The sequence below is a fragment of the Pan paniscus genome, chromosome 9, assembly GCF_029289425.2.
Source record: "Pan paniscus chromosome 9, NHGRI_mPanPan1-v2.0_pri, whole genome shotgun sequence".
In the NCBI taxonomy this organism is placed as follows: domain Eukaryota; kingdom Metazoa; phylum Chordata; class Mammalia; order Primates; family Hominidae; genus Pan; species Pan paniscus.
In genome coordinates, this window is record NC_073258.2 from 71,653,210 (window position 1) to 71,679,533 (window position 26,324).

Genomic DNA, 26,324 nt, shown 5'->3' on the forward strand with positions numbered 1-26,324 from the left:
CTTCTTTTTGCAGAAGGTTCCAGCCCTCTGTTCCCTTCCACCATCTCCACTGGCATCCTCACTGCCATTTCCCATGGTGTCCAGTTCATTTATTTTGTTAGGAGGCCCCCTCCAAAGACAAAAGACAACCCCTTGCACCAATTTTCCCAGGTCTTCAGCCCCAGCCAGTTTCTCACTTTAAATCTTCCCCATTCTCCAGGACTTCCTGATTTCCTTCTCATTTTCCTTCTTGTTCTTTTGTTGTGTTGTTGTTTGTTTGTTTTTGAAACAGAGTCTCACTCTGTCACCCAGGCTGGAGTGCAGTGGCACGATCTTGGCTCACTGCAACCTTCACCTCCTGGGCTCAAGCGATTCTTCTGCCTCGGCCTCCTGGGTGGGAATACAGGCATGCGCCACCAGGCCCAGCGAATTTTTGTAGAGATGGGGTCTCGCTTTGTTGCCCAGGCTGGTCTCAAACTCCAGGGCTCAAGGAATCCTGATGCCTCAGCCTCCCAAGGTGCTGGGATTCCAGGCATGAGCCACCACACCCAGCCTCCTGCTTGTTCTTTATTAAAGCTGGAGTTATCTGTCCTGCCTCTCCCTGCCTCTCCCTGCCTCTCGACCTGCTCATTTCCAGTCTGCTAAGAACAGGCTTTTTTTTTTTTTTTTTTTTTTTTTTGAGATGGAGTCTTGCTCTATCACCCAGGCTGGAGAGCAGTGCAGTGGTGTGATCTCAGCTCACTGCAACCTCCACCTCCCAGGTTCAAGTGATTCTCCAGCCTCAGCCTCCCAAGTAGCTGGGACTATAGGTGTGCACCACCACACCCAGCTAAGTTTTGTATTTTTAGTAGAGACAGGGTTTCACCATGTTGGCCAGGTTGGTCTCAAATTCCTGACCTTGTGATCAGCCCGCCTCGGGCTCCTGAGGTGCTAGGATTACAGGCATGACCCACTGCGCCCAGCCCAGAACTGGTATTTTTCTAACTGCGAACTGTTTGGTCCATGCCCCTGACCCCAAGTCCAGGCTGCACAGGTATTCATTTGCCTTGACATACGTCCTCCAGATATCCCCAGGTTACCTCCAAGCTCCAACACACTCACTCTCCTTAGCCAGGGGATCTCAGCATGCTCGCTAGGACAACCTTCCTCCCCCGCCCTCACATGACTGGGAAGAAGAAGACACCAGGCCCGTAACAGGTGACGGCACGGGGTCATCCGTGCAAATGCAGGTAGTAAAACACGCCTGACCGCAACGCTGGGCTCTGGCAGGTTGGGTACGCACACCATGCCAAGCCCCATGGGGAGCCCCTGCCCTCATTCTCTCTCTCACACAACATACTGTGGAGGGAGGCACCGTTTTCTTTCCCATTTTACAAACAAGGAAGCTGCGGCTCAGAGAGGTCCAGTGAGGAGCTCAAGGTCACACAGCTGGCAAATGGTGGAGCTGGGCATCCAACCCCCGAGGCCAACTGCAGAGCCTGTTCCCACCACCAGCAGCCAGTCAGTCCCCTTTTGAGGAGCAGGGCAGGCCTATCCCCGGATCATCAGGGAGGTGGGAGATCTCCCTGCACCCTCGGCCCCCTCTTTTGGGGTGTGCACCTGCCTGGGGCAGTCCCTCTGTGCCTGGCAGCAGCGGAGGCTTCCAGCCATCAGCTCTCTCCCCATGACCAGTACAAAGGGCTGTGTCCCATTCCCCTGTGCCGGGGAAAAGTGGGTCAGGGCTGGGCCTGGGTCCTGCCGAGGAACAGAGGGCACCTCCACTGAACGGGAGGCTTGGGAGGCCCGGTGCCATCTGTCGTGCTGACTATACGCCCCAGGGCCTGGAACGGTGTCTGGCGCATTTTGGGGTATCATGAGGATGTCTGTGGCCTGAGCAACAGAGGCCACCGCTGCCCGCTGCCACACCCCAGCCAGGCCCTCTGGCCCATGGAGTGACAACTAGAACCGGTGCCCCTCCCTCGGGACCCTGGACGTCCACCTGCCAACAGTTGTGTGATCCATTCCCAAATCCACAGAGCCCAGGGTGACTGTGGCCTTTGGGGCTGCACAGTCCCTTCCCAGACCCCTATGATCACTGTGACTGGAAATGACTTGGGGTCCCACGGAGGCCGACGGGTGGGACAGGGGTCGGTGGGGCAGGCAGCATGCAGTCTGCACAATCTGAGAGAGGCGGCGTTTCCTGTCCTTTTCTGCTGCATGTCCTGGCCCTGGGGAAGGGAGCAGAACTCCTGCAGCCTCGGTTTCTCCATCTGTAAAGTGGGGCCATCGCACCCCATCCCAGGGAGTTACACACTCACAGCTAATGTCAGCCAAAACAGCCTCTGTCAGAGTGGGTTCTCAACCTCTTCAGTCTATGCACTGAACGCTCGCAAGCACTCTGTGAGTGTCCTGTGACGGCTGTAACAATGTAACACAAACTTGGCAGCTAGACACATTTAGCCTCTTACAGTTCTGGGGGCCCGAGGTCTCACTGGGCTAAGACTGAGGTGTTGGAGGGCGGGCTCCCCACCGAGGCTCCAGAGGAGGGGCTGCTTGTGTTCTCTGGTTTCTAGTGGCCACCACGTTCCCTGACCCATGATCATTCCTCAGATCACTCCAGCCTCCACTCCCATCGTCCCAGCTCCCCACTCTCTGCCTCTGACCCCCTGCCCTCTGATGAGGACTCCTGTGATGGCACAGGGCCCACCTGCATTCGCCAGGACCATCTCCTAATCCACCACCAGCTGATTAGCTGACAAGTCTGAAGCTTCATTCCCCTTGGCCGGGTGAAGTCACACACTCACAGGCCCCAGGGGTTAGGACATGGATGTCTCTGGGCTCCACAGTTCACTTGGCCATGCCACCCCAGCCTCTCTCTCTTTCCCTGGTGAGGCTCAAGGTGGATGAGGCTTTAATATGGAGTGGGGGTGTTTTCAACAATCTTTCGCAGATTGTGGGCTGACTCATCCAACTGCAGGCACCGTCCTCCTTGTGGGGACTCTCAACAGGATGCAGGCACACCTCAGATTGGGCACCAGCAAGCAAGCAGGCAGGTCCTGCGGCCGAGATACTCCCACACTCTTCCTAGTAAATCACACTCTCCCTGGGTGTGAACCATCCCCGTCAATGCTCAGACCACAGGCCAGTACCCACTTAAAAGGCAACTGGCTCTGGGGTGCTGGTGGCCCAGCTGACAGGTGCCCTGACTTGCAGGAGGACTCAGAGGACACTGGCTGCTCAGGGATGCCTCTGCATCTGTGCCTTGGGGCTGCCGGCACCTGCTGGGAGGGTCCTGCCTCTTGAAGCACACAGCGGCACCGGCTCTGCCAAGTCCCCCGTTCTCTCTCTGCTGCTCAGCGTGGGGTCCCTTTTCTCTTGGCAAAGTCTGACGGCGGAAACCCCCTGAATAAACAGCTCCTGCACAGAGATGTTTCTCCGCGGCTCAGGATTCGCACTGGAGGAGAATTCAGAAGTCCAAGCCCATCATTCGATGCTGCCAAATTTCCGCCAGCCTCAGCGGTAACCTTCTCTGGCAAGGTTAAAGGGTCTATCAGATTCCCGGCCCAGAAACTAATTAGATAAAGAGGAAACCTGGGCCCCCTGGGGTATCTCTTCAAAGGCCGAAAGGTGCACATCCACCACATCCACCCCACCATGCCCAGAAATGGGACCCACCAGCGGCACTGCCTCAGCCACCCTGGACTGTAACCATCCAGGCTCTCAGCCGGATCCCTGCTGTACCTCCACAGGGGAGAGGCCAGCTCATTCGCATGAAGGGAGACTGAACGGACTCTGGGGCACACTGAGCTCCCCAGATCACTCACAGCAACCCTCCTGCCCATGCCTTTTGGTTTGGGAGGCGACCCAAGCCCAGTACCTAATGGAGTGACTGGGGTGGGAGCAGGAGGCAAGGGTATCCAGGCTCCACAGAGAAACCCCTTTCTGGATCAACCAGAGCTCTAGGTTTTAGCAACAGAAACCACCTCCAGAGATCTTGAACACTGTGGGGTTCTGCACGGGCTTCAAGTCAAAGATGTGGAGGGGCGGACATCACCGGGCTTTATAATAACAGGGTCTGGGCATGCTCGGGGTGAAATCTAAGGGAAATGCATCTGGGTGTGGCCTTCCCCCAGGCGAGGGGCTGCGGCTTTTCCCTTTCAGAGAAACAGGAGTTCGACAACCTGGAGAAGAGTATAAGGCAGCCCAAACCTGCTGGAGGGTGCTTGGTGAGAGGGCCTTTGACCTACAGGTCAGGTTCCAGGACTGATCCGACAGAAACGCACCCTCAAGAGCACCACAAGGCAGGGCCAGGGCTGCTGCTGCTACTGCCACTGTCTGAACTGGAAACATTTCAGCCATCTCCAGGGGACATGCTGGGTCCACCCCACCCCCGGACGGTTACTAGGAAGGACACTGTCTACACGAACCCATGGGCATGGAAGCTGGACACCAACAGAGTGCAGAAACAAACTGCAGGATGGCGTGTGGCGGAGCCCGCTGTGCCCCACAAATACACGAGAGGAGGACACAATGATGTTGCAAAGGCTGGCGGGAGGATCACCGAAGGTCAGGAGTTTGAGACCTGCCTGGCCAACATGGTGAAACCCTGTCTCAAACAAACAAATAAATAAATAAGGCTGGCGGGCACAGCCAGCCATGCACAGTGGCCCCTTCTGGGAAGTGGGACCAGGAGGATGATATTGACTTTCTATATTTCTGCATTCTTTGAATATCTTGAGATGGAAAAGTGGGCACTGTTGTTTTCTAAAACAGACAATGAAGATGGGAGGGAGAGAGGGAGGAAATGGGGGAGGCAGGTAGGAGGAAGTTTCCGGTTTGCCCAAGGCCACAGAGAAGGAGGCCTGGAGCCCTTGTCCTCCCAGGTGGGGGAGCATCCTGGTTCCTTTGTTGAACTCACTCTCTCAGGACCCAAGAGCAGCCATGGATGGAAGAAAATGAAAAGACAAAACGCAAGTCCTAAGCACAGGAGGATGACGTGAGGATGGGGAATGACACTGCTCTTCACCGCACCACCGAGGCATGGGTCAGGTGTTACCCTGAAGGTGAGGAAACCGAGGCCAGGGGTTAGGTGACAAGTCTAAGGCAGATTGGCTGGAGAGGGGCAAAGCTGGGACGCGGCCGAGAGGGTTGGTGTGACCGCTGAGCCACATCCCCTGTAAGGCGCCGTCTCCCTGATGACCTCAGTTTCCCTGCTGGTCTCTCCACCAGGCTCACCGCTGGCTCAGGATTTGACAATTACCGCTCCCTCCTTTTTTACTGAAATTTTTAAATTTTATTTTTAGAGATGGGATCTTGCTTTGATGCCCTGGCTGGTCTCAAACTCCTGTGCTCAAGCAATCCTCCCACCTTGGCCTCCTGAAGCTCTGGGATTCCACCGTGCCTGGCCACTTCCTCCTTTCTTTTCCTTAGTCCTAACCTTCTTCCTGTCTCTGGCCAGCTCTCACCTCAGCGAGCTCCACTCTGCCGTTTCTGTGTAATTCAGCAACCTGCCCTCTTCCCCACCCAATCCGTGCTGCTTTTAACACTTTCCTTCCACCCCTGGAACTTGCTGCCTTCTACCGATGGTGCATCTCTGTGTCTGTTAGCTCACTGATATGCCGCTACATGCTCTTGGAGTTTCCTGTGGACACTGTAACAAATTGCCACAAACCGGGTGGTTTAAACAGCAGAAATGGGTTCTCTCACAGCGCCGGAGGCCAGAGGTGCAGTATCAGCATGACCACTGTGGTGAAATCAAGGCATCAGCAGGGCCACGCTCCCTCAGGAGGCCCCAGGGGAGGAACCCTCCTTGCTTCTTGCCGCTTCTGGTGGCTGCAGCGGGCATTCCTTGTCTTGGGGTCAATCTCTCTAATCTCTGCCTCTGTGGTCATGTGGCTTTCTCCTCTTCTAGCTTCATGATCTCCTTTTTTTTTTTTTTTTTTTCAGACAGAGTCTCCCTCTGTTGCCCAGGCTGGAGTGCAGTGGCGTGATCTTGGCTCACTGCAACCTCCGCCTCCTGGGTTCAAACGATTCTCATGCCTCAGCCTCCCAAGTAGCTGGGATTACAGGCCTACACCACCACGCCCAGCTAATTTTTGTATTTTTAGTAGAGACAGGATTTCACCATGTTGGCCAGGCTGGTCTCGAACTTCTGGCCTCAAGTGATCCACCTGCCTCCACCTCCCAAAGTGCTGAGATGACAGGCGTGAGCCACTGCACCTGGCCCTGGATGCATAGTTTTGAATAAATGAATGAAAAGAGAGAGAGACCTGGGTCCCTGTTCCTGCTACTCACTCTTCATATCCACGGCCCCTCTCCCAGGGTCTTCACTGTCCCCGTCCCCCTACCCAGTCATCACCCTTGAAGTGTGAAAAATGGCTCCCAGAGCCTGAAACCATGAAGGTTCAAAGGCACACTCCTGGCTGGGCACGGCGCATGCATCCCAGCAGTATGGGAGGCAGAGGTGGGAGGATTGCTTGAGGCCAGGAGTTCAAGACCAGCTTGGGCAACCTAGAGAGACCGCATCTCTACACACACACAAGATTAGCCAGGTGTGGTGGTGCACACCTGTACTGTGGCCCCAGCTACTTGGGAGGCTGAGGTGGGAGGATCACTTGAGCCCAGGAATTCAAGGCTGCAATGACCTATGATTGCACCACTGTGCTCCAGCCTGGGCGACAGAGGGAAACCCTGTCTCTTAGCCCCCTACCCCCACCCCAAAGGCATACTCTCTGGTTTCCTAGGAGAATCTGGTTTGGTATCTCACACTCCCTTCACCCAGGAAGCACAGGCTGTGGAAAGAGTGTCAAGGTGGGAGCAGGTAAACCCTTGGCCCCTGTCCGTCACTCAGTGTGACTCAGTGAGTGCCTGAGTCACACTCAGGGCCAGGGACAGTGCCCCTGGCCCTGCCAATCCAGTGAGCATTGTTGGTCCCAGCCCTGCCCTGTCTGACCGGTTGCAGCCCTTCTGATAGGTCACGTGCCTCACTCTGTCTCAGTGTACCCTTTAGGAAGAAGAAGGGACTCCAGAGATCCCTCTTGGCACAAATGCAAAGGTGAGGATAATTTGGGAAAAGAGGCAGGGCAATTACTTTGTGCATTTTGGCAGTGGGAATGCTGTGCTGCAGAAAGGTGAGGCAAAGGACCCTGGGCAAGGCCTGACCCCAACACCACCTTAGTCCCTGCCTGGGGTCCCTGACCTCAGTCCAAGCCATTCCCCCAGATGGTGTGGCCAGAGGACTCCAGTTCTTTAATCCCTGCCTTCCCATCTGACAGTCCCAGAGGCTTGGCGAAAAACCCCCCAAAAAACAAAAAACTGGCAAATGAAACCCAGGAAAGAAAAAAGCTCCCAACCTCCAGTCTGGGCCTCTCTCTTCCAATCTGCTTTTGAACTCGCTTTTTCCACCCTCCTCCTGCCGCCCAGAAAAGAGCTGCCATCTTCCTGGCTCCTCCCCTTCACTCATCTTGGAGGCCTCAGAGCTCCACGGGGCCAACTCCAGGCCAGGGGACCTGGGACACATGGTGCCAGCTGTTATACCAGGCATTAGGCCACCAAGCCAGCCTCCACCTTGACCTTGGGGGCAGTAGAGTCAGGTTTTAATCAGCACATGCCCTGAAGAGCTAAGCCCTGCTTGTTGGTTGGCAGGGCCTGGGAGTGCAGCCTCTAGTCCTGACCCATCTGACCAAGCTCCCTGACAGGGAAAGAGAGGGAAGCAGATTCTAAGCTGGACCCTCCCGAAGACTTGGATGGGCTGCATCTCTTTGTAATCCTAAGCATGGGGACAGGTGCCCAGTGCTTCATTCTGTCCTGGAGAGAACGGGGCAGCAGAGCCCTAGGGAGGACAGGAGGCAGTCTCAACTCCTTAGACTGCCCTGAGCACTTTTCATGGCATACTCCTTGGCACTGGGGACACAAGTCTCCTTCTCACTGGGGCCATGCTATCCCCTCCTTCCCATGAAGTGAAAATTTATTGAGTGCTGACAATGTACCAAGTACTGCCTATAGAGAGGTCTGAGCACACTGCCCAAATTTGGTCCCCACCCTTACCCCAAGTCACAGATTCAGTCAGCCACCCACCCACTCACCCATCCATGCATCCATGGGTCCACCCATGCACTCATCCATCCATCTGTGTACCCATTCATTCATCCACCTATCCAGCCATGCCCCCACCCACCCACCCATCCACACACCCATCCAGCTCCCCTTCCTTCCTTCCTTCCATCCATCTATCCATCACCCATCTACCCATCCATCCATCCATCCACCCATCCACACACCCATCCAGCTCCCCTTCCTTCCTTCCATCCATCCATCTATTCATCCACCCATCCATCCACCCATCCACACACCCATCCAGCTCCCCTTCCTTCCTTCCATCCATCCATCTACTCATCCACCCATCCATCTATCCATCCATCCATCCATCCATCCATCCATCCATCCATCCACCCACCCACCCACCCATCCACACACCCATCCAGCTCCCTATCTATCCAGCCATCCATCCTTCCTTCCATCTATCCATCATCCATCTACCCATCCATCCACTCATCCACCCATTCACACACCCATCCAGCCCCTCATCTATTCATCCGTCCATCCATCCATCCTTCCATCTATCCATCATCCATCTACCCATCCATCCATTCATCTATCTACTCATCCACACACCCATCCAGCTCCCCATCTATCCTTCCTTCCTTCCAGCCATCCATCATCTGTCTATCCATCCATCTTCTCACCTCTCCCTCCACTCAACTCTCCATTCTCTGAGAGCTGGACATTTGCCAGACCCTGTGCCAGATGCCAGGGAGAAGGAGACAAGTCAGTCAGTCCTGGTCCTATCTGGAGGAGACACAGGTGTAGGACAGGGGTGGGCAGAGAAAAGGCAGTCCTGCATGGCCCAGGTAATGTTGAGTCAGGGAGGTCTGATTGCTTCTCACTCTAGCTCTACAAGTCAGGCACCAAAGACTCCTCCCTGCTTCCTGGAGGAAGGCCCAGAGCACCAGGCTTTGGGCAGAGGCGGGGATCAGTGTGAGCATTTCCCAAAAACCTGCTGCTTCCCAGGCACAGCCTTGGGTATCCCTCCAGAACCAGTCTCCTCATCTGCTCCCTGGAGAGGCACCCCTTGGCCTTGTATGCCACTGATGGCCCCTGCCTGGACCCCAACTAAGAGCACTCCTGCCCATCTTGGGCTGCCCTCTGGATACCTCTGCCCACTCTGGGTCAGGCCCTGGAATTCCAACCCTGCCCAGCCTGTCTCAGGGTTTGCAGTTTTGTCTAAAGCGCATTCATTCATCATGACCACTGGCCAGTGGTTACGGCAGTTTCAGGCCCAATGTGTAGAATTTTATATTCACAAGAGATCTCAGCAATGATGTAGGCATTTTACAATGTAGCCATCTTACAAATGGGGAAACTAAGGCCCGTGCAGGAAGGTGATGTCAGAACTGGGACCAGGACCCCTGGCACCTGAACTCCCAGGCCTAGGCCTATCAGGCTTGAAACCTGCTTGCTGGAGCTTCAGATCAGCACACTTCATTACCCTGTGTAAGACCCCGACTCAGAGCACAAGGTTGGAGCAGGGGTGCAGAGGCACGGATATTGCCCAGGGATGAGCCGAAGCTGGCTCTTAGGAGCTGCCAGGGCTGACTGTGGGTGCCTCTTTCCAGCTTGCTCAGTGACCTCACATTGGCAGCTCGGAATGGGCCATTGTGGGGCAATTTGCACCACTGAAATCAGTAAATGCTACCAATCAAGGTGGATATAAGACAGGAGCACGAGAGGGGCCAGGTACAGTGTGGGGGTAGGGGGGTGGGCGGGGGCGGTGTGGAGGCAGAGGTCAGCTTTGGCAGCTATTGTCAGAACAGCTCCAGAGAGAACATGACTAACTCCTCTCCTTTGCCTGCCGGCGGGGCTCAGGGATTTTAGGAGACAGAAGATTCCTGCGCAGCTACAGAGCTCCTGAGCTCTGGGGGCCCCTGCCCCATCCAGGTGGGGAGCAAGGCAGGCCTCTGGGAGTGCCCTCAGTGGGGCCCTGCCTGAAGGTGCTGAATCCCAGCCCCCCAGGCCCTCCTCTGCTGCTGCTCCGATGGCCCCACCCACCACCGGTGTCCCCACCATCCACCCACTCGCCACCTGGGAAATGTACTAAACGTGGTCTGAGGCTGCTCTGAGCCAGGAGCCTCCCTGTGGTGAGGAACTCAGCTCCCAGCCCCAAAGCAGGGTACTTGGGTCCAGAACAAAGCAGCCAGACCTTCCTGCCTGGCCCCACAGAAAAGGCCATCATGAGGGTGTCCAGGCTGCTGAGAGCTTGGCCTCCCCGCTCTCCAGCCAGAGTGGTCCTGGAGCCACTTACCCCAACCTGAAGACCAAGTGCGCCCAGCCCCAGTGCAGAACAGTTGCTGAGCTGGATCCCCCCTGCAGGGCATGAGGAGGCCCCTCCCCTTCTCCACCCTCAGAACCCATCCAACTGTTTTCAGAGGGTCTGAGCGTACCTCCAGCCAGAAAAACCTACCCTCACCTTGGTCTGGGGCCAAGGTCCAAAGTCCCCAAGTCAGGTGCTTGACGTCATAAAACTGCAAGGGGAAGTTGGCCATGGCCAGGTCGGAGCACACCTAATTTCGCGCACCTAATTTTGCATCACTGAGTACTGGAGAAGGAGGAGTCCAGGCCTGGCCCAGCCAAGCCAGCAGCCCCGGCCATCCCAAGAGACTCATGACCCACTGTGCACCCAGGAAACATAGCAAGTGTCAGCCTTGTGCTTGGCTCTTTGAAATTATATATTTCACAGATGATATCTAAGAAATCTGAATCTCAAAGCTCCGTGACAGAGGCAGAATCACAAATGCTCATTTGCAGATGGCACAGGCAGAGCTGAGAGTGGATGATCTTGTCACGGGGCTGGCAGGTGGAGAGGCTGGGAGGGAACACGGGCTTGTCTAACTCATGAATCTAGGCCCTTTGTGCCTCACTGCCCCCTTTCCCATCAGAGAGCCTCCTCCCCTTTCATGACTCGGCAGGGACACTGCGCTCCTGGGACCATTTCTCCCCACCACAGCTCTATCACCTGGCCATCTGTGCAGCTCACTTCAAGATAAACAGACCAGCACTTCAATTTTCAATTTGGATCCTACTACTTATCCTATAGGTATGCATGAGAACCTATGTCTATCTTTGCTTAGAACTTCTGGTGGGAGTGGGGCCAGGAGCATGTCTCTAAGCCTCTCTTTTTGGTGTTTGACCTGGAGGAACGTGCAGTTCACCTGAGCTCTGCCGTGAGAGCAGTTACGTGCAGAGATCTGCCCATACCTGGCTGGCTGGTTTGTTCACAAAGAGATCCGGAAACCACTTCTCTCAAGCTTTAGAAGCTTATCCCATTGTTGAAAGGAAAAGCTCTTGGACAGTAACAGTGTGATTGACAAAATAATAACTTACATAGACAGGTTGGAAGTTAAGGACATTTCCCAGAATACAGAGCAAGAAGGCAGAAAAAAAAATCTTGAGAAAGAATAAGTGACAAATGGGGAGAAGGTAAATGGTCTAATAGAGGAAATCCAGAAAGGCTGAACTGAAAGAGGAAGCCATGGAATTGCCAAGGAGGTAATAAAATACCTTCTTGAAGTGGAAGCTGCTTCAGTCTGGAGGGGCCTCCAGAGCAATGAGCTCAATGTGCAAAGGAAGTGCACACTCACATCCACCATCAGATTTCAGAACACTAAGAAAAAGTAGAAAATATGACATTCCTGCAAACTTCTAGGGAGGAAAATAAAGGGTCGCTACCTACAGTGGAATGAGAATCAGACAGTGCTATAACTTCTTACTGGCAATTCTCACCTGCCAGGGATAAACAGGAACATTGAATAATGAGAAAAAGATCAATTCAGAACTGGGAACAGAACCCCCAGACACCTGAACTTCCAGGCCTAGGACCATCACCAAGAAGATAAAACAGTCCTGAATGAGTACAAACCTAACATCAGAACTTCAAAATACATGAAGCAAAATCCGAGAGAACTGAAAAGAAAAAATAGACAAACACAATAATATTGGAGAATTTCAGCATTCCTCTCTCAAAAATTGACAACAGAGGACAAGTCAGCAAGGCTCTAAGCCATGAGTAGAGACGGGATGGCGATGAAGCAATGCCTGGAGAGTTTTGAAACTGGAGTTCTACAACCTGGAGAACATTTGATAACTAGGGAATTTCCAGACAGGGAGGTTACATTCCAGATACCTTTTGTTGAAGTGGAGGATGTATCCTGACAGAACAAGGGCAAAGACAAGAAGCAACTCACGTATCCACTAGCTCAGTGAAGTGAAGTTGCAGGATGATCATTGTGTACTGAGAACTGGAGTTCAAATTGGAGCAGAATGTCAGAGGACTCCAACAAGAAGAGGACAGATTCCAGTGATACATCAGAAAAAGAATGATATTTTAGTGGTATGCTCAAGAAGCCATAATTTTTCTCCCACGAGAAAAAAAAAGGCAATCAGAAACTCCAGGAAAAACAAAATCTTCATGTGAAAATCATGATCCTAATATTAAGCTGAAATGTAGAATTACTCTGAAACACTGATAGAGTGGAAAAAAAAACTCATTGGGTTGTGATACTATTAGTACCCTTCTTCTCATAGGTCTGTAAAGAGGAATTGGAATACTAACCCCATTTGTGTTATCATCATAATGTAATACTTCCCATGTGTTTTTTTTTTTTTTTTTTTTTTTGGTGTCTATGCTGGTCTCGAATGCCTGGGTTAAAGCGATTCTCCTGCCTTGGCTTCCCAAAGTGCTGAGGTTACAGATGTGAACCACTGCACTCACCCTCCACTGTTTTTTAACTTCTGAGTCCAACTTGGAGACAAAACTTAGAACCCATAAATATAAATATAAATATAAATATAAATATAAATATAAATATACCAAAGGGTCGAGTGATAGTGTCTAAAATGTATTAAACAAGAGAGAGAAGTTTGAGAATGTTATTTAAAGGTAATCCATTAGCATACTGGCAAGAACTATTCAAAATTGGAGGTGAGGGTCAAACTATGAAAGCCTCATTTTTTCCAGCAATGTGTCAAGGATGTTTCACATTTTAAAATTAAGAAATACGGGAGTAATCATCACGTTGGGAAGATACCCACCAGAAGAATGAAGCAGACATAATTTAAAAACTGTTTTTTCTGCCAAGTGGGGCTGTGTGGATGAGGCTGGGTCAGAGTGGGCACATAATAATTTATTTCTACTCTTAGCCCTATCTCTGTAGTTTAATTAATTACTTTCATTACATGCATGCAGTACTTGGATGAAAATTTATGGAGGGAGGAAAAATGTGAAACTGAGAGTTCACTGAGAATGGATGAGGGGAGGGGTCCCTGGGGCAGCCGGACTGTGGGGTGCTAAGGGGAACAGAGAACATGGACAAGAGCCAAGGGGCCAGCCCAGGGAAACAGCAGGAGGACGAGGAGAAGACAGGACTCCTTGACCCTTGTGATGGACTAAAGGAGGGAAGGAGGGAGAAAGGCAAGGGAGAATGAGGAGGGGGACACTCAGGTCCCCCGTTTAGGCATTGGGAGGGCTGTCCATCACAATAGAGACCACAGAGAAGAGCAGTACTCCCTGGAGAAATGACTCACCCAAATGGAGACCTGGTTCCGGCCACCATCTTTACCATGCTGAGAGAGCACAAAGGAAGAGCTGGGCCATCTGTGGTTGTGATGCCTTCCTTTGCCTACGCCCAGAGAAATACCTCTCTGTTTCAAAAAACTACAAAAGAACTATATACTTGCAAAAATAAAAATAAAAATACGGGCCAGGTGCGGTGGCTCATGCCTGTAATCCCAGCACTTTGGGAGGCTGAGGCTGGTGGATCACTTGAGGTCAGGAGTTCGAGACCAGCCAGGCCAACATGGTGAAACCCCGTCTCTACTAAAAATACAAAATAATTAGCCAGGCATGGTGGCACATGCCTGTAATTCCAGCTACTCAGGAGGTTGAGGCAGGAGAATCACTTGAACCAGGGAGGCAGAGGTCGCAGTAAGCTGAGAGCATGCCATTGCACTCCAGCCTGGGCAACAGAGCAAAACTCTGTCTCAAAAATAAATAAATAAATATTAAAAAAATAAAAATACAGAAAATGTATGAAATAAACAGTGAAATAATCTCTTGCCCTGCCCCAAACTATGCCTCAAAGAAGCCGCCATGGGGGCTTCCATATTAACTGCGAGGCTCAGCCTTCAGTTGAGAGTAAGGAACAAATGGGGTGTGCTTCCTTCTGTGCCCAGACAGTAGACATACTCAGGGATAAAGCCTTCTTTTCAAGTCTAAGAAATAAGAAAAAATATATAAAAATACAAAATAATGGCGGAGGAAGAATGAGGGAAATCAATGTTTCTTGCCATTCAGTTCTTACAACCTACACACTGAGGCAGTCTTCTAGAGCGCAGAGTTAGGGTTTCAAAGGAAAGCCAGCTACCCACACACACTGCTCACAACTCAGCACCCCTCTGGATTTATATAGCACATGCCTCTTAGGAGCTGCAAGTACTAAACATATTTTCTCATTCATCCTTAACACGAACACAACTGGAGATACAGAATGAGTTGGAAGCAGCTCTACTTTGCAAACAACAGGAACTGAAGACTCAGGGAGGGGAGGCGAGCTACCCAAGGTTGCATAGTGACTTAGCTGGAAAGCCAGAGCGATAACTTAGGACCGGTGATTTCTCAGCATCTTTAGAACGCTTCAGATAACATGCATATATGCTTCTATTTGCAGGGCCCTTCTCTAGAAAGAGCCTCAGGAACCCAGCAACAGAGATTCTCTCTAGGGAGAAGAACTTCGGGACCAGAAGGCAAAGATGGGAGACCTACTCTTCACACTCTATCAATTTCCTGCATATCTTGAATTTTTAAACCAGGTATATGTATTTCTTATTACTGATTTAGAAAAGATAAAAATTGGGCTGTGAGGCTCGAAAGCCATGAAAATAGGGAGCTGTGGACAGTGGATATTCAATGGTGAGCAGGCATACTTTGCCATCCTTCTAATTCGCTCTCTAAGAGAAAACTGGTTTTCTCTAAGGGAGAACAAAAAACAGATGCTCAGCACCTTCTTAAATCCTTTCCTTGAGTGGCATTAATGGACATGTTCCTTTTGAGCAGACCTTGCTGCCAGTAAGGATGTGCCTCTGGGAGCTCCCAGCAAAAACGAAGAGAAGGTGAGAACTAAGTCCTCCATGCTCTTCCTCACCTCCATGTCCATGCCCCTATCCAATCTAACTCCATCCTACCCCTCAGTTCCATCTACCTCTCTACCCCACCTCCTCCACCAGCCCCAACCACCACTGTTGCTTGGCCTGGATAATGGCAATGGGCTCCTCACTGGTTTCCATCCATCCTGCCATCTGCTTTCCTCCAGAAAAGTGATTCAGATGATGTCTCTTCTGCCTAACGCCCTCCAATGCCTCCACTGCAAGTGCGAGAAGACCCAACTCCTTTCATGAAGCACGAGGACTTTCTCTGACATTACTGCCTCTACTCTCTTCTAGGCCATGGCTATTCCTGCAGTATCGAATCTTCTCATCACCCCAGTGCTTCTGCACTTGCTGAACCTTCTCTTGAGGGGTGATTCCTCCTCAATCTTTGTGTTTCAACTCAAAAGTCACTTCTTCAGGGAGACACTCCCTCCCTGGCATCCCTACATAAAGCCGGCATGACCCAGCCTCCCAGGATTCTATGACAGCACTCATCTGCTTCATAGCATTAACTACAAAGTGAGATCCTCTGCTTCATTTGTTAACTTTATTGTGTACCTTTACTAATTAGACTGTAATCTACTTGAAGTCAAAGAATGTGCTTGTCTTGTTTATCTCTATATCCTCAGCTCCCAGAATAGTCAGATCTTGATAAATATTCATTAAACAGATGGACAGATGAATGCAGTGGTTGGGTGGATGGGTGGATGGATGGGTGGGTAGGTAGGTGGATGGACGGGGGAGTGAACAGATAAATGGGTGGATGGATGGATGAAGAGATACATATGGATGGAAGGATTCATACATGGATGGATGAATGGATAGATGGATGTGTGGATAGATGGACAGGTGGACAGGTGACTGGGTGGATAGATAAATAGGTGGATAGATGAGTGATAGAAAGATAAATGGCTGAGTGAGTGGATGGCGGGAAGGATGGATGTATAAATGGAGTCCGTTCAGCCTAAAGTGAGACCCTGAGTTCTCCCCCATCCCACCAGGTAGATTTCTCTGGGGTATCCCATGATGAGGCTGGGGATTTGGTTAAAGAGGAGTGGGAACTTAAGATTCCCATTCCCTGAGTGGAGACATCTTTTTAAAAATGACATTGAAATATCTGTAAAGTCCCAAGTAGAAATGGCCCTTAGGGCCTCTGCTGTTTGACCTTAATTAATGTGGCCATTTCTAGATCCTTCTCTCACTGTTTTCCGAGTGAGTGGAGGGGAATCCCAGGGAGGGAATTGGCTGGAACAGCTGAATATGTTCACTAATGAACTGGTGTGTTTCAACATTCGGCTCTCCAGCTCTGAGACTCTGAGCAGTTTTTGACATAAGAGGAGGTTGGAAGGGGAGAAACCTCCTGACTGATTCAGAAAATGTCTCCACTGAGTCTCACTTCCCATGGCATTTTCTCTCATTACACTTGCATCGGCAGTGGGGTGGCCTCAGCCCTGTGCTGTCTGCCCAGATTGTGACCCCACAGCCTACTGTGGATAATTGGCCCACAGGGCTGGCACTGCACCCAGGTTCCTGCTGCTCATTAGTCTACTTGCAACATGAATGCCGACAAGGGTTTGTGAGCTACAGGCTGTTCTGCACCCATGCCCTGGTGACCATGGCCTCCAGATGCTCCTCCTGCTCCATTGGAGAAGCTGGCAGTCAGCATCTCACTCCACACCCACTCCAGAGTTATGCCATTCCAGGGTCACAGGGGTGCACAAGACCTACTCATCTCTGTCCACAAGCTCCCATGCTGCCTGCCCTCCTTCCATGCTGCCTGCTCTCCTTCCACACTGCCCGCTCTCTGCCTGCACTGCCCACCCTCCATCCGTGCTGCCCACCCTCTGTCAGCACTGCCTGTCCCCCTGTCCACCCTGCCATGCTAATAGGTTCACAGTCTGGCTGAGGCCAGTTCTGCTGGTCCTGGGCAGGGTGGCCTCCCTCAGGCTAACCCTGCACCCGTTATGAACCAGCTCACAGTCAGGGATGAACAACGATAATACCATCATCCTGAATATGTCAGGATTCCACTCATCTGAGGTTCCTAGAGTCATCAAATTCATAGAGACAGAAAGTAGACAGGTGGGGGCCAGAGTCTGAGGGAGGTGGAGCGGGGAGTTTGTGTTAATGCAGACAGAGTTCCAACTTTGCAAGATGAAAGACCTCTGGAGCTGGACGGTGGTGTCGGTTGCACAACACAGTGAATGTCTTAATACCACTAGACGAGTGATTCACTTAAAAAATGGTCAGAATAGGAAAGTTTATATTATGTGTATTCTACCACAGTAAGAAAAAATGGGGGGGTGGGTAAAGAATGAAGTACTGGTGTGTGTCACTGTGTGGATGCACTTTGAAAACATGATGCAGAGTGGAAGAAGCCAGACACAAAAGACCACGTAGTGGCTGATTCCATCTATGTGCATCTCTCCCAACAATGCTTTGGGAGGTGCTGACTGTTACCACAAGAAACACTGGCCCTCCTCCTCGTCAGTTTCCCTCAACCCAGGCTGGCTTTGGGCAGTAACATCCTCACCGCGGGAGGGTGGGGCCTGAATGCCAGGGCTCTACTGCCCACAGATCAGGCCACATACTCAGGCTCAGATGCTCATTAACTTGGCCTTCCTTTCCCTCCATCAGTGTCCCTCTAGCAGGTGGAATGTAACACCTGCGTTACCAGGTTGCTGGGAGGCTCAGCTATGAACAGGGCTGTGCTCCATGCAGGGTGGGTGGCGCACGGGAGGAGTGGATAAGCAGTGCTGTTGTGACTCTTGTTTCTTTCAATGAACCACAGGGTCACATGAGGCCCACAGCTTGTCTGATCCCTCGCCGTGGGAGTGCTGGAGCTGACTCCTAACTCTGATCAAGGCTGAAGCTTTTTCACCATCTGCTTAGAAGCTACCAGTTGACCCCCAATGTGGTCTGCATGTTCCTCCTCTCTGAGGTGAGGTCCCAGGACCTGGCAGAACAGGTGTTCAGTACACATGTAAAACAAAAGCCCTTGACTGGACACCAAAACAGGGATGCAGAGTTGGTGGGGATCTTGGAGGTCATCCAGTCCAATCTTCTGTGACATTCTGGCAAGAGAATCCTCAGCCCTGCTTGGCTCCTTCTAGTATGGGGAGCTCACTACCTCCTGAGGCAGGCTGAACAGCCACAATAGTTCTGCAAGTCTTCTCTTGGCTGAACTCCAGCCCATGTCCCTGGTACTTTCTGGCCCTGCTGTTAGCCATGTGTCACACCTTTGCTACAACACCCTAGCCAGCTTTGCCCACAGATGTCTCTCTTCCCAGGCAGGTCCTTCCTCTGCTCCTCTGTGGGGAGACTCAGGCACTATGTATCATTGTGCAGACTCTGCTTGCTATCACAGATCCTATCACAGTGTGATAGGCCCACTGACTATGACCACCTGCCCAGGGTCCACTTCTACAGGCAGCCTTCTTCTGCTGCTGCAGAAACAATTCATCTGGCTCAAATAAAGGCTCATCAGGAGAAGCTGTGGTCAGCCCCTGACCTGCCTTTAGGGCTGCGTTTGTGGCCAGGCCACGGATCACACTTGGGCTTCAAGGTCACAAAGTGGGCGAGTGTAGCAAGACCTGGAAAGTCTGTGACATTCCCTGGAGGGGTCTTGGCTCCTCTCCTGGCTATGGCATTCCTTTTACAGCACACCTCATTTACGAGAGAAGCGGTTGGGACAGGTCAGCATTATAACTGAGTCCAATGAGCAATTCTGCTCCTAAGTGTACACACATACTTGCATGCAAATATCAACAGCAACCAATACCATTCACAACAACCAAAAGGTGGAAATAACCTGTGCTCACTGATGGATGAAGGGATGAGCAAAATGTGGTCCGTCCATACAATGAAACATTATTCAATCCTAAAAAAGGGAAGAAAATCCAGACACGCTACAACACGAATGAACCTTGAAGACATTATGCTCAGTGAAAGAAGCCGGTCACAGAAAGATGAATACTTCGGGATTCCACTCATCTGAGGTTCCTAGAGTCATCACATTCATAGAGACAGAAAGTAGACAGGTTGGGAGCTGGAGTCTGAGGGAGGTAGAGTGGGGAGTTTGCATTAATGCAGACAGAGTTCCAACTTTGCAAGACAAAAGAGCTCTGGAGCTGGATGGTGGTGTTGGCTACACAACACTGTGAATGTTCTTAATACCACTAAACTAGTGATTCACTAACAAATGGTCGGAATAGGAAACTTCATATTACATGTATTTTACCACAATAAGAAAAAATTGGGGGCGGGGAAGGAATGAAGTACTGGTACGTGCCACCATGTAGATAGACTTTGAAAACATGATGCAGCGTGGAAGAGGCCAGACATGAAAGATCACGTAGCGGCTGATTCCATCTATGCGCAGCACCGAGGCAGGCAGAGCCCACAGACAGAAGCAGGTGGGTGGGTGCGAAGGGCAATGGGAGTGGGAGTGACTGCTAATGGGGTGACAAAATGTTTTGGAAGCAGATAGTGGTGATGGTTGCCCAATATCGTAAACGTACTAACTGCCACCTTATTGTACACTTTAAAATGGTAAGTTTTAGGTTACGTACATTTTACCTCAATCAAAACAGACAAACAAAAGCAAATCAATCAGCTAACCCAGGTTGGATCCCTCCACAGGCAGGTCTAAGAGTCGAGTGTAGGGGTCTGGGCTGCTCATCACAGATATCCTGGAGGTCGGGGAAGAACCCAGGGTAGGGCTTCTGGACCCTCCCACCTCTGGAGGAGATGAGTGGGGTCAGCTTCTGAGAAGGGGCTCCTCAGCCAGCAGGGCCGGGCGCAGGACCCTCACATCCCCGGGGCCTCCACCTGCACCTCCTTCTCTTTTCTACCTTACACACTGGCCCTTGTTGAGCTTCAACATCCAGGAAGAACCCTCTATCTGGGGCTCCCCACATGGAGGGGCCTTTCCCCACACTCGGGGCCAGCAGGACACCTCCCCTGCCCAGCCTCAACCTCCCCTGCAGGTACCCCCCAGCCTCAACCTCCCCACAGAGACCCAAGGATGTTCCCACAGCTGGTGACACACAGGTGTGGTTTCTGCAGAAAAATCCAACCATGTGCCTGTGCCAGTCACATTGTCAAAGATGCAGGGCTCTTTCCACACATCAGACGAACTCAAACCTGCTGTGCTTAGAAGATCTGGCTACCTGGTGGCTCGCCTGCCCCCTTCCTTCACAGCCATTCCACCTAAGCAGAAGTGGCAGGAATGGATGAGAACCCGAGGACCACAGAGAAGGCAGAAACCCAGACCTGAGGCATCCGAAATACTCCCCCGGGGGATGCCGCTGCCCCAATACTGCCTCAAGGCTCCTGTGGCCCACTGCCGTCATCCTTGACATTTGCATGCTTTCGCAAAAACAATGCTACCCAGCCCTCTCCCTGGGGCCACCACACAGGTGTGCTCTGGCTGGACACAAACCGAAGGTGGCACCAAGTACACCTCTCAGGCAGGGGCTCCAGGAGATGGTGGCTTCCATAGTCCTAGCCCGGTAACACGCAGAGGGAGGCAGACACGAGGGGCCTGAAAGCTGCATGCAAGGTGGTCCAACGCATTTGCAGCACAGACGAACAGCTTTGACCAGAGGGTCCTGGAAGAGAAAGCAGCGCGTCTTACCTGGAAGTGTCGAAGCTGTCATAGGAGCCCACGGTGTAGTGCCTGAAAAGCTTCTTGCTGCGGTCAGCGCGGGTTTCTGTACAGAGAGGGAAGAGAAACACCATTCAGAAAAGTCATGGTCCCCGAACGCGGAACCCACAGCACGTGAGGCTGGTGGGCCCTCTCACCTACTCCCCAAAATGTGAGATGCACTGTCCTGGGGAAGAGTCTGGAGGAAAATGAGGCCTGGTTCTGGGGCTCAACTTTGTGAAATTTGGGGAATGCATGTGCACCCCAATGCTGGCTACTGAAGAGTCAGGAGCACCACTCCCTAAGGGAGGCAGAGTCCCACAGGCCTCAGCTCACAGAGGAGGCAGGAGGAAGCAGCCTGCAAAGATGAGAGGGCCAGGCCAGCTCAGACCCCAACAGGGCAGCCCGCTTGGCTCATGGAATCCACTAGAACAGCATTCTGCCGTGGTGCTGCTGAGCCTTCCAGCAAAACTGAAAACCTGCAGACAACTGCCATTTGGGAAAGAAAGAACATTTATTGTCATTTTCCTGATTATAGTTCCTTTCTCCTAAAAAAAAAAAAAAGCACCAAACCCACATGATTAACATTTCTAATTAAGTCCTCTGCTTGCTCCCCTTACTCAGCAGATTGAGACATAAATTTCATGGGAAATGATATGAGTGATGTAATTAGATTTAATGGATAGCTCAGTGCTGGAGGGAGAAAAAAAACACACACACAACAAAAAGACATAAAACATAGCAGCTCACGAGTTCCTGTTTACTTTCCTCCCAAACAGGATTTCCTGCATGATCTCCTACCTAAGCCCTGCAAAACATCCAAAGAAATTATGCAACTGACTTCAGGAAAATGGCCCAAAGTTTAATCTAAACTCTGTAAACAACCTTCTCTGTTGTTAGCCTCCTCCATCCCAAATTCTGAGGTGAAATCATTTTTTCTTCCGCTCAAACCCCAAAATGCACATTTGCGGTTCAAAAGTAAATAAGGGAATTGAGAAAGGTCTCCACACCTTTCATGTGCCCAGAGGCAGCCAGCTGTTTACCAAAAGCACATGTTCCAAGAACCCTTTCCCTTTTCCAGCAGTGTGGTGTTGCCCTTGAGGGCAGGAAAGGAGGCAGGTGTTGAGCCCAGGACTACATTTCCCAGCCTCCCTTGAACCCAGATGTGGCCACGTGACTAGTTCTCACCACTGAGATGTGAGCACAAGCAGGGTGGGAAGGGTCCCTTCCAAGCTTAGGCCTTTTAGAAGCCAGTGTGCTCTCCCGACTCTGTCTTCCTGCTTCTGCCGGCTCAACGCTCAGGCCTCTGAGACCCTGGGGTCAACAGCTGGGTCTCTGTGCCCTGGACTCTTACGTAAGCAAGAGTTGCATTTCTACCACATTAGGCTGCAGCCTTGGATTAATTTGACACAGTGGCTAAGTCTTTCACATGGAAGCTCCCAGCTGTCTCCACCCCTTCCACACTGCTCCCCACAAACCCCCGAGGCTCCTACAAAACACAACAGGACTCCCCAAACAGCCACATCATCACCATCTCCATCATCATCACTGACACTTATTGAGCACTTACTCTGTACCAGGCCCTGCTATAAAGTGTTGCCCAAGTATTCAATAGTTTAACTGCCATGACCACCCAGGGAGTGGGGCACACTCCACTTCGCAGGCCCCTCCAGTGCAGCCAGGGGCACCCTCTGCCCTCCACTCCATTGAATGCCACTCCTCAAAGCCTTGCTCAGGGCCATGGGAGCCCTCCTTGTACAACCAAAAAGACGCATTGCACGATTACCAGATAAAAACACAGTATACACCATCAGATTGGTCAGAGTGCACAGGGCCCTCACCAAGCCAGCACCGGTCCAGCCAAGCTGCACACACCTCCCCTTTGCTTGGCATCTGCAACAAATAGGCCCAGGTGCAGGAGGACACCTGTGCCCCCCTCCTCCCTGGCATCCAGCATCTTGCACAGGTCCAATTCCAATCATCATTTATGAAGTCTGCCTGGCAGCCAGGCCCCGTGCCTTGACTGCAGGGATTTGAAGAATTCAGCAGGGCAGGGCCTCAGGATCCCAGGGATGGGGCGAAGGAGGAGCCCCAGGGTGCTGAGCCTCCACAGGCTGGATGAGGGGCCCAGCACGTGGGTAGCTGTGAGGTGGGAACACATGGTCAGGCAATCCCTGTGACATTTATGTTGGGCCATGCATGTGCAGGGACAAGTGAGACTTGCACCTTTCCCTAGGGTTAAACAGAGCAGCTCACAATGCCAATGAAGGGCCACAGGGACTGGCTGTTAATTGCTATTATTACTTTTAATTGTCTCTGCTCCTTACACCCTCATGTGGCAGCTTTGTGCTGGCTCTCTAGGGAACTGCTGGGCGCTACCAGCTGATTGGTGCAGGATCCTGGCTGAAATTGGAGGCCGGGGCCAGAAGCAGAGAGGAGTGTGTAGTGGAATGTGTGCGTGTGTGTGTACGTGTGTGTGTGTACGTGTGTGTGTGTGTGTATTTACCAGAAAAAAAGACTATTTCAGTAAAGGAACCATTTCTAGGCTAGGTAAGGTAGCCAGTGTGTCCCAGACTGGAGTTTCATGGACCAACAAAACTTTAAACAAAGAGAAAAAGGGTGTAGACTAACATAACATTCACCAAGTTTTACATTTGGCTCAGTAAGGATATTAAGAACAGTAAATTCCCCTCTGCTATCAAAATTGTAAGAAAAAGGAATCTTTTTTTTTTTTTTTTTTGAGATGGAGTCTCACTCTGTCATCCAGGCTGGAGCGCAGTGGCGCGATCTCAGCTCACTGTAAGCTCCGCCTTCCAGGTCACGCCATTCTCATGCCTCAGCCTCCCAAGTAGCTAGGACTACAGGTGCGTGCCACCACGCCCAGCTAATTTTTATATTTTTTTTTTCGTAGAGATGGGGTTTCACCATGTTAGCCAGGATGGTCTCAATCTCCTGACCTCGTGATCCACCTGCCTCAGCCTCCCAAAGTGCTGGGATTACAGGTGTGAGCCACTGCACCCGGCCAGAAAAAGAAGCCTTTAAAAGGACATTATCTCTGACTGCTTCATGCAGGAATCCCCCTGCACAGGCCTTCCCTGTCTCCTGGTTCCCAGAAACAGTTATACTTGGGCTCTGGGATATAGTCCCTAAGGGACAGGAAAGGGACCCTAAGGGACAAGATCATTATCACCATCACCACTCCCATCATCATCACCACCACCCTCCATCATCACCACCATCATCACCACCACCATCACCACCACCATCATCACCATAATTACTGCCATCATCACCATCATCACCACCACTATCATCATCATCAGCATCACCATTACCATCATCATCACCACCACCACCATCTTCTTCACCATCATTACCAACATCACCACCATCATCATCACCATCTTCTTCACCATCATCACCACCATCACATCATCACCACCATCTTCTTCACCATCATCACCAACATCATCACCATAATTACTGCCATCACCACCACCATCACCACTATCATCATCATCATTACCACCACCAGCACATTCTTCACTATCACCAACATCATCACCACCATCATCATCATCACCACCATCTTCTTCACCATCATCACCATCATCACTACCACCATCATCACCACCATCATCACCATCATCACAATCACCATCATCACCATCATCATCACCAACACCATCACCACCACCATCATCACCACCAACACCACCACCATCATCACCATCATCACCACCATCCTCTTCACCATCATCATCACCAACACCATCATCACCAACATCATCACCACGATCATCACTATCATCACCACTAATCATCATCATGACCCCCATCACCATCATCAGCACCACCATCCTCTTCTTCACCAGCATCATCACTAGCGTCATCACCACCATCATCAACCACTATGACCACCACAATCATCTTCTTCACCATCATGATCATTGCCATTATCACTGTAATCATTATCATCATCACTGCAGCAGAAGACATATTTATGTATTGTCAAGTGTGGAATGCTCTGCTAAATTATCTCATTTCATTAAAAGTAAGTCTTTACCCTTAATTGGTACTCACACAATATCCCAAAGTAAGCAGATTTCTTGTCCCTGGTTTACAGAAGTAGCAGAGTGCAATGATAAGGGATGTGGGCTCCAAGGCCAGGCTGGCTCGATTCAGAACCCAGCTCTGCCACTTACTGGCTGCAAGTCCTCATTATTTCATCTTTAAAAGGATGATGATAGTAACAGTCCCTCCTTAAAGGGGAAGGATTGAGGAATCAATACATGTAAGGCACTAGAACGGTGCATGGCATGTTGAAAGTGCTATGTAATGTTAACTAATGCTGTCGTGGTCATACATTAGATTAGAAACCTCTGCCTCCCAAGGTGGCCTCTCAAGGTCATGGAGTCCGTCAGCAGCAGTGTGGGCCTCTGATCCCAGATCTGTGCCTCCACAATCAGTGCTGACAGCAACCAATGGCCATAGTTGGTGATCCACTTACCAGGGGCCACACGTATTCTAGGTGTGTGTGCTTCACCTGTCTGAGCTCAGTAACGTTGCTGTGTCTGGTTTACGGGTGAGGAGGGGGAGGCTCACAGAGTTTGAGTGAGTCACCCAGCCAGGAAGTGGCAGAGCCCATTGTGGTGCAGCCTCCGGCGGTAGTACCCATATGGGGCTCCTGGGAGGTGGCATCTCATGAGCGACCTGTGTAAATCCAGGTGGTCTTCTTAACTCTGCCACATCCTGTGGAGGTGCCCTCAGCAGCCTCGGTTTCTAACCTGGAAAAAGCGGGGTGGGCTAGACGGCCCTTGGGACCCTGCCCCCAGTGTTACAGTGCACACTTCATGGCATGTCCAGGCTTGGCCCCCTGGTACTTGCTGTGCGCTGCGCTGAGAGGCAAGGGCTGCTGGGCTGCCCCTTCCTAAGGCTCCCTGGATCTCACTGGTGAAAACGTGGGTCACAAATAAAACACCCTGAGGCAGACGAGGGGAGGAGCAGGAGGTCAGGGGCCACACCAGCCTCCCTGTGCACCAGTGACAACAAAGGATGCTGGCTGTTTCCTGCTGCTGAGAGGTCGGCTTCCCAGGTGCCGGGGCCCGAGGTCAATTCTGCCTCAGAGCTGACCACACCTTCAGCCGGCGCATGCACCTGCTCACCTGGCTGGCCACATCCTCCCTGTCTTCTGTGGGACCAGCCCTTTCTCAGCTCCAGCCATGTGGTCAGGTGAGGCCACCCTGCCCCCTCCCCACCTGACTGCCCAGCCCTGGGCTCCTGCAGTTGCCATGGGAGCCCGGCTGGAATGTCCCTTTGATCCCAGTGAGTGACGGGCTCAGGGGAGGGGCCTGGGACCACAGCGGGGACAATGCCGCCCTACTCCTGCTGCTGGGGTTCCCACGCCTCAGGCCACAGAGGGAGGCCAGCCTCCTGAGGGGGATACCTATGTGCAGGATGG

General features: G+C 51.6%; 1 protein-coding gene across 2 annotated transcripts in view; it reads right to left on the bottom strand.

Annotated features, from left to right (window-relative positions):
- The window catches only part of SHANK2 (SH3 and multiple ankyrin repeat domains 2), a 697,015-nt gene that overhangs the window by 211,276 nt on the left and 459,415 nt on the right, over positions 1-26,324 (bottom strand). For both annotated transcript variants that reach the window (XM_063608635.1, XM_055093718.2), the window contains one exon: positions 20,855-20,930. In XM_063608635.1, the coding sequence (XP_063464705.1) occupies positions 20,855-20,930 (76 nt within the window). The remainder of the gene's footprint in view (positions 1-20,854; positions 20,931-26,324) is intronic.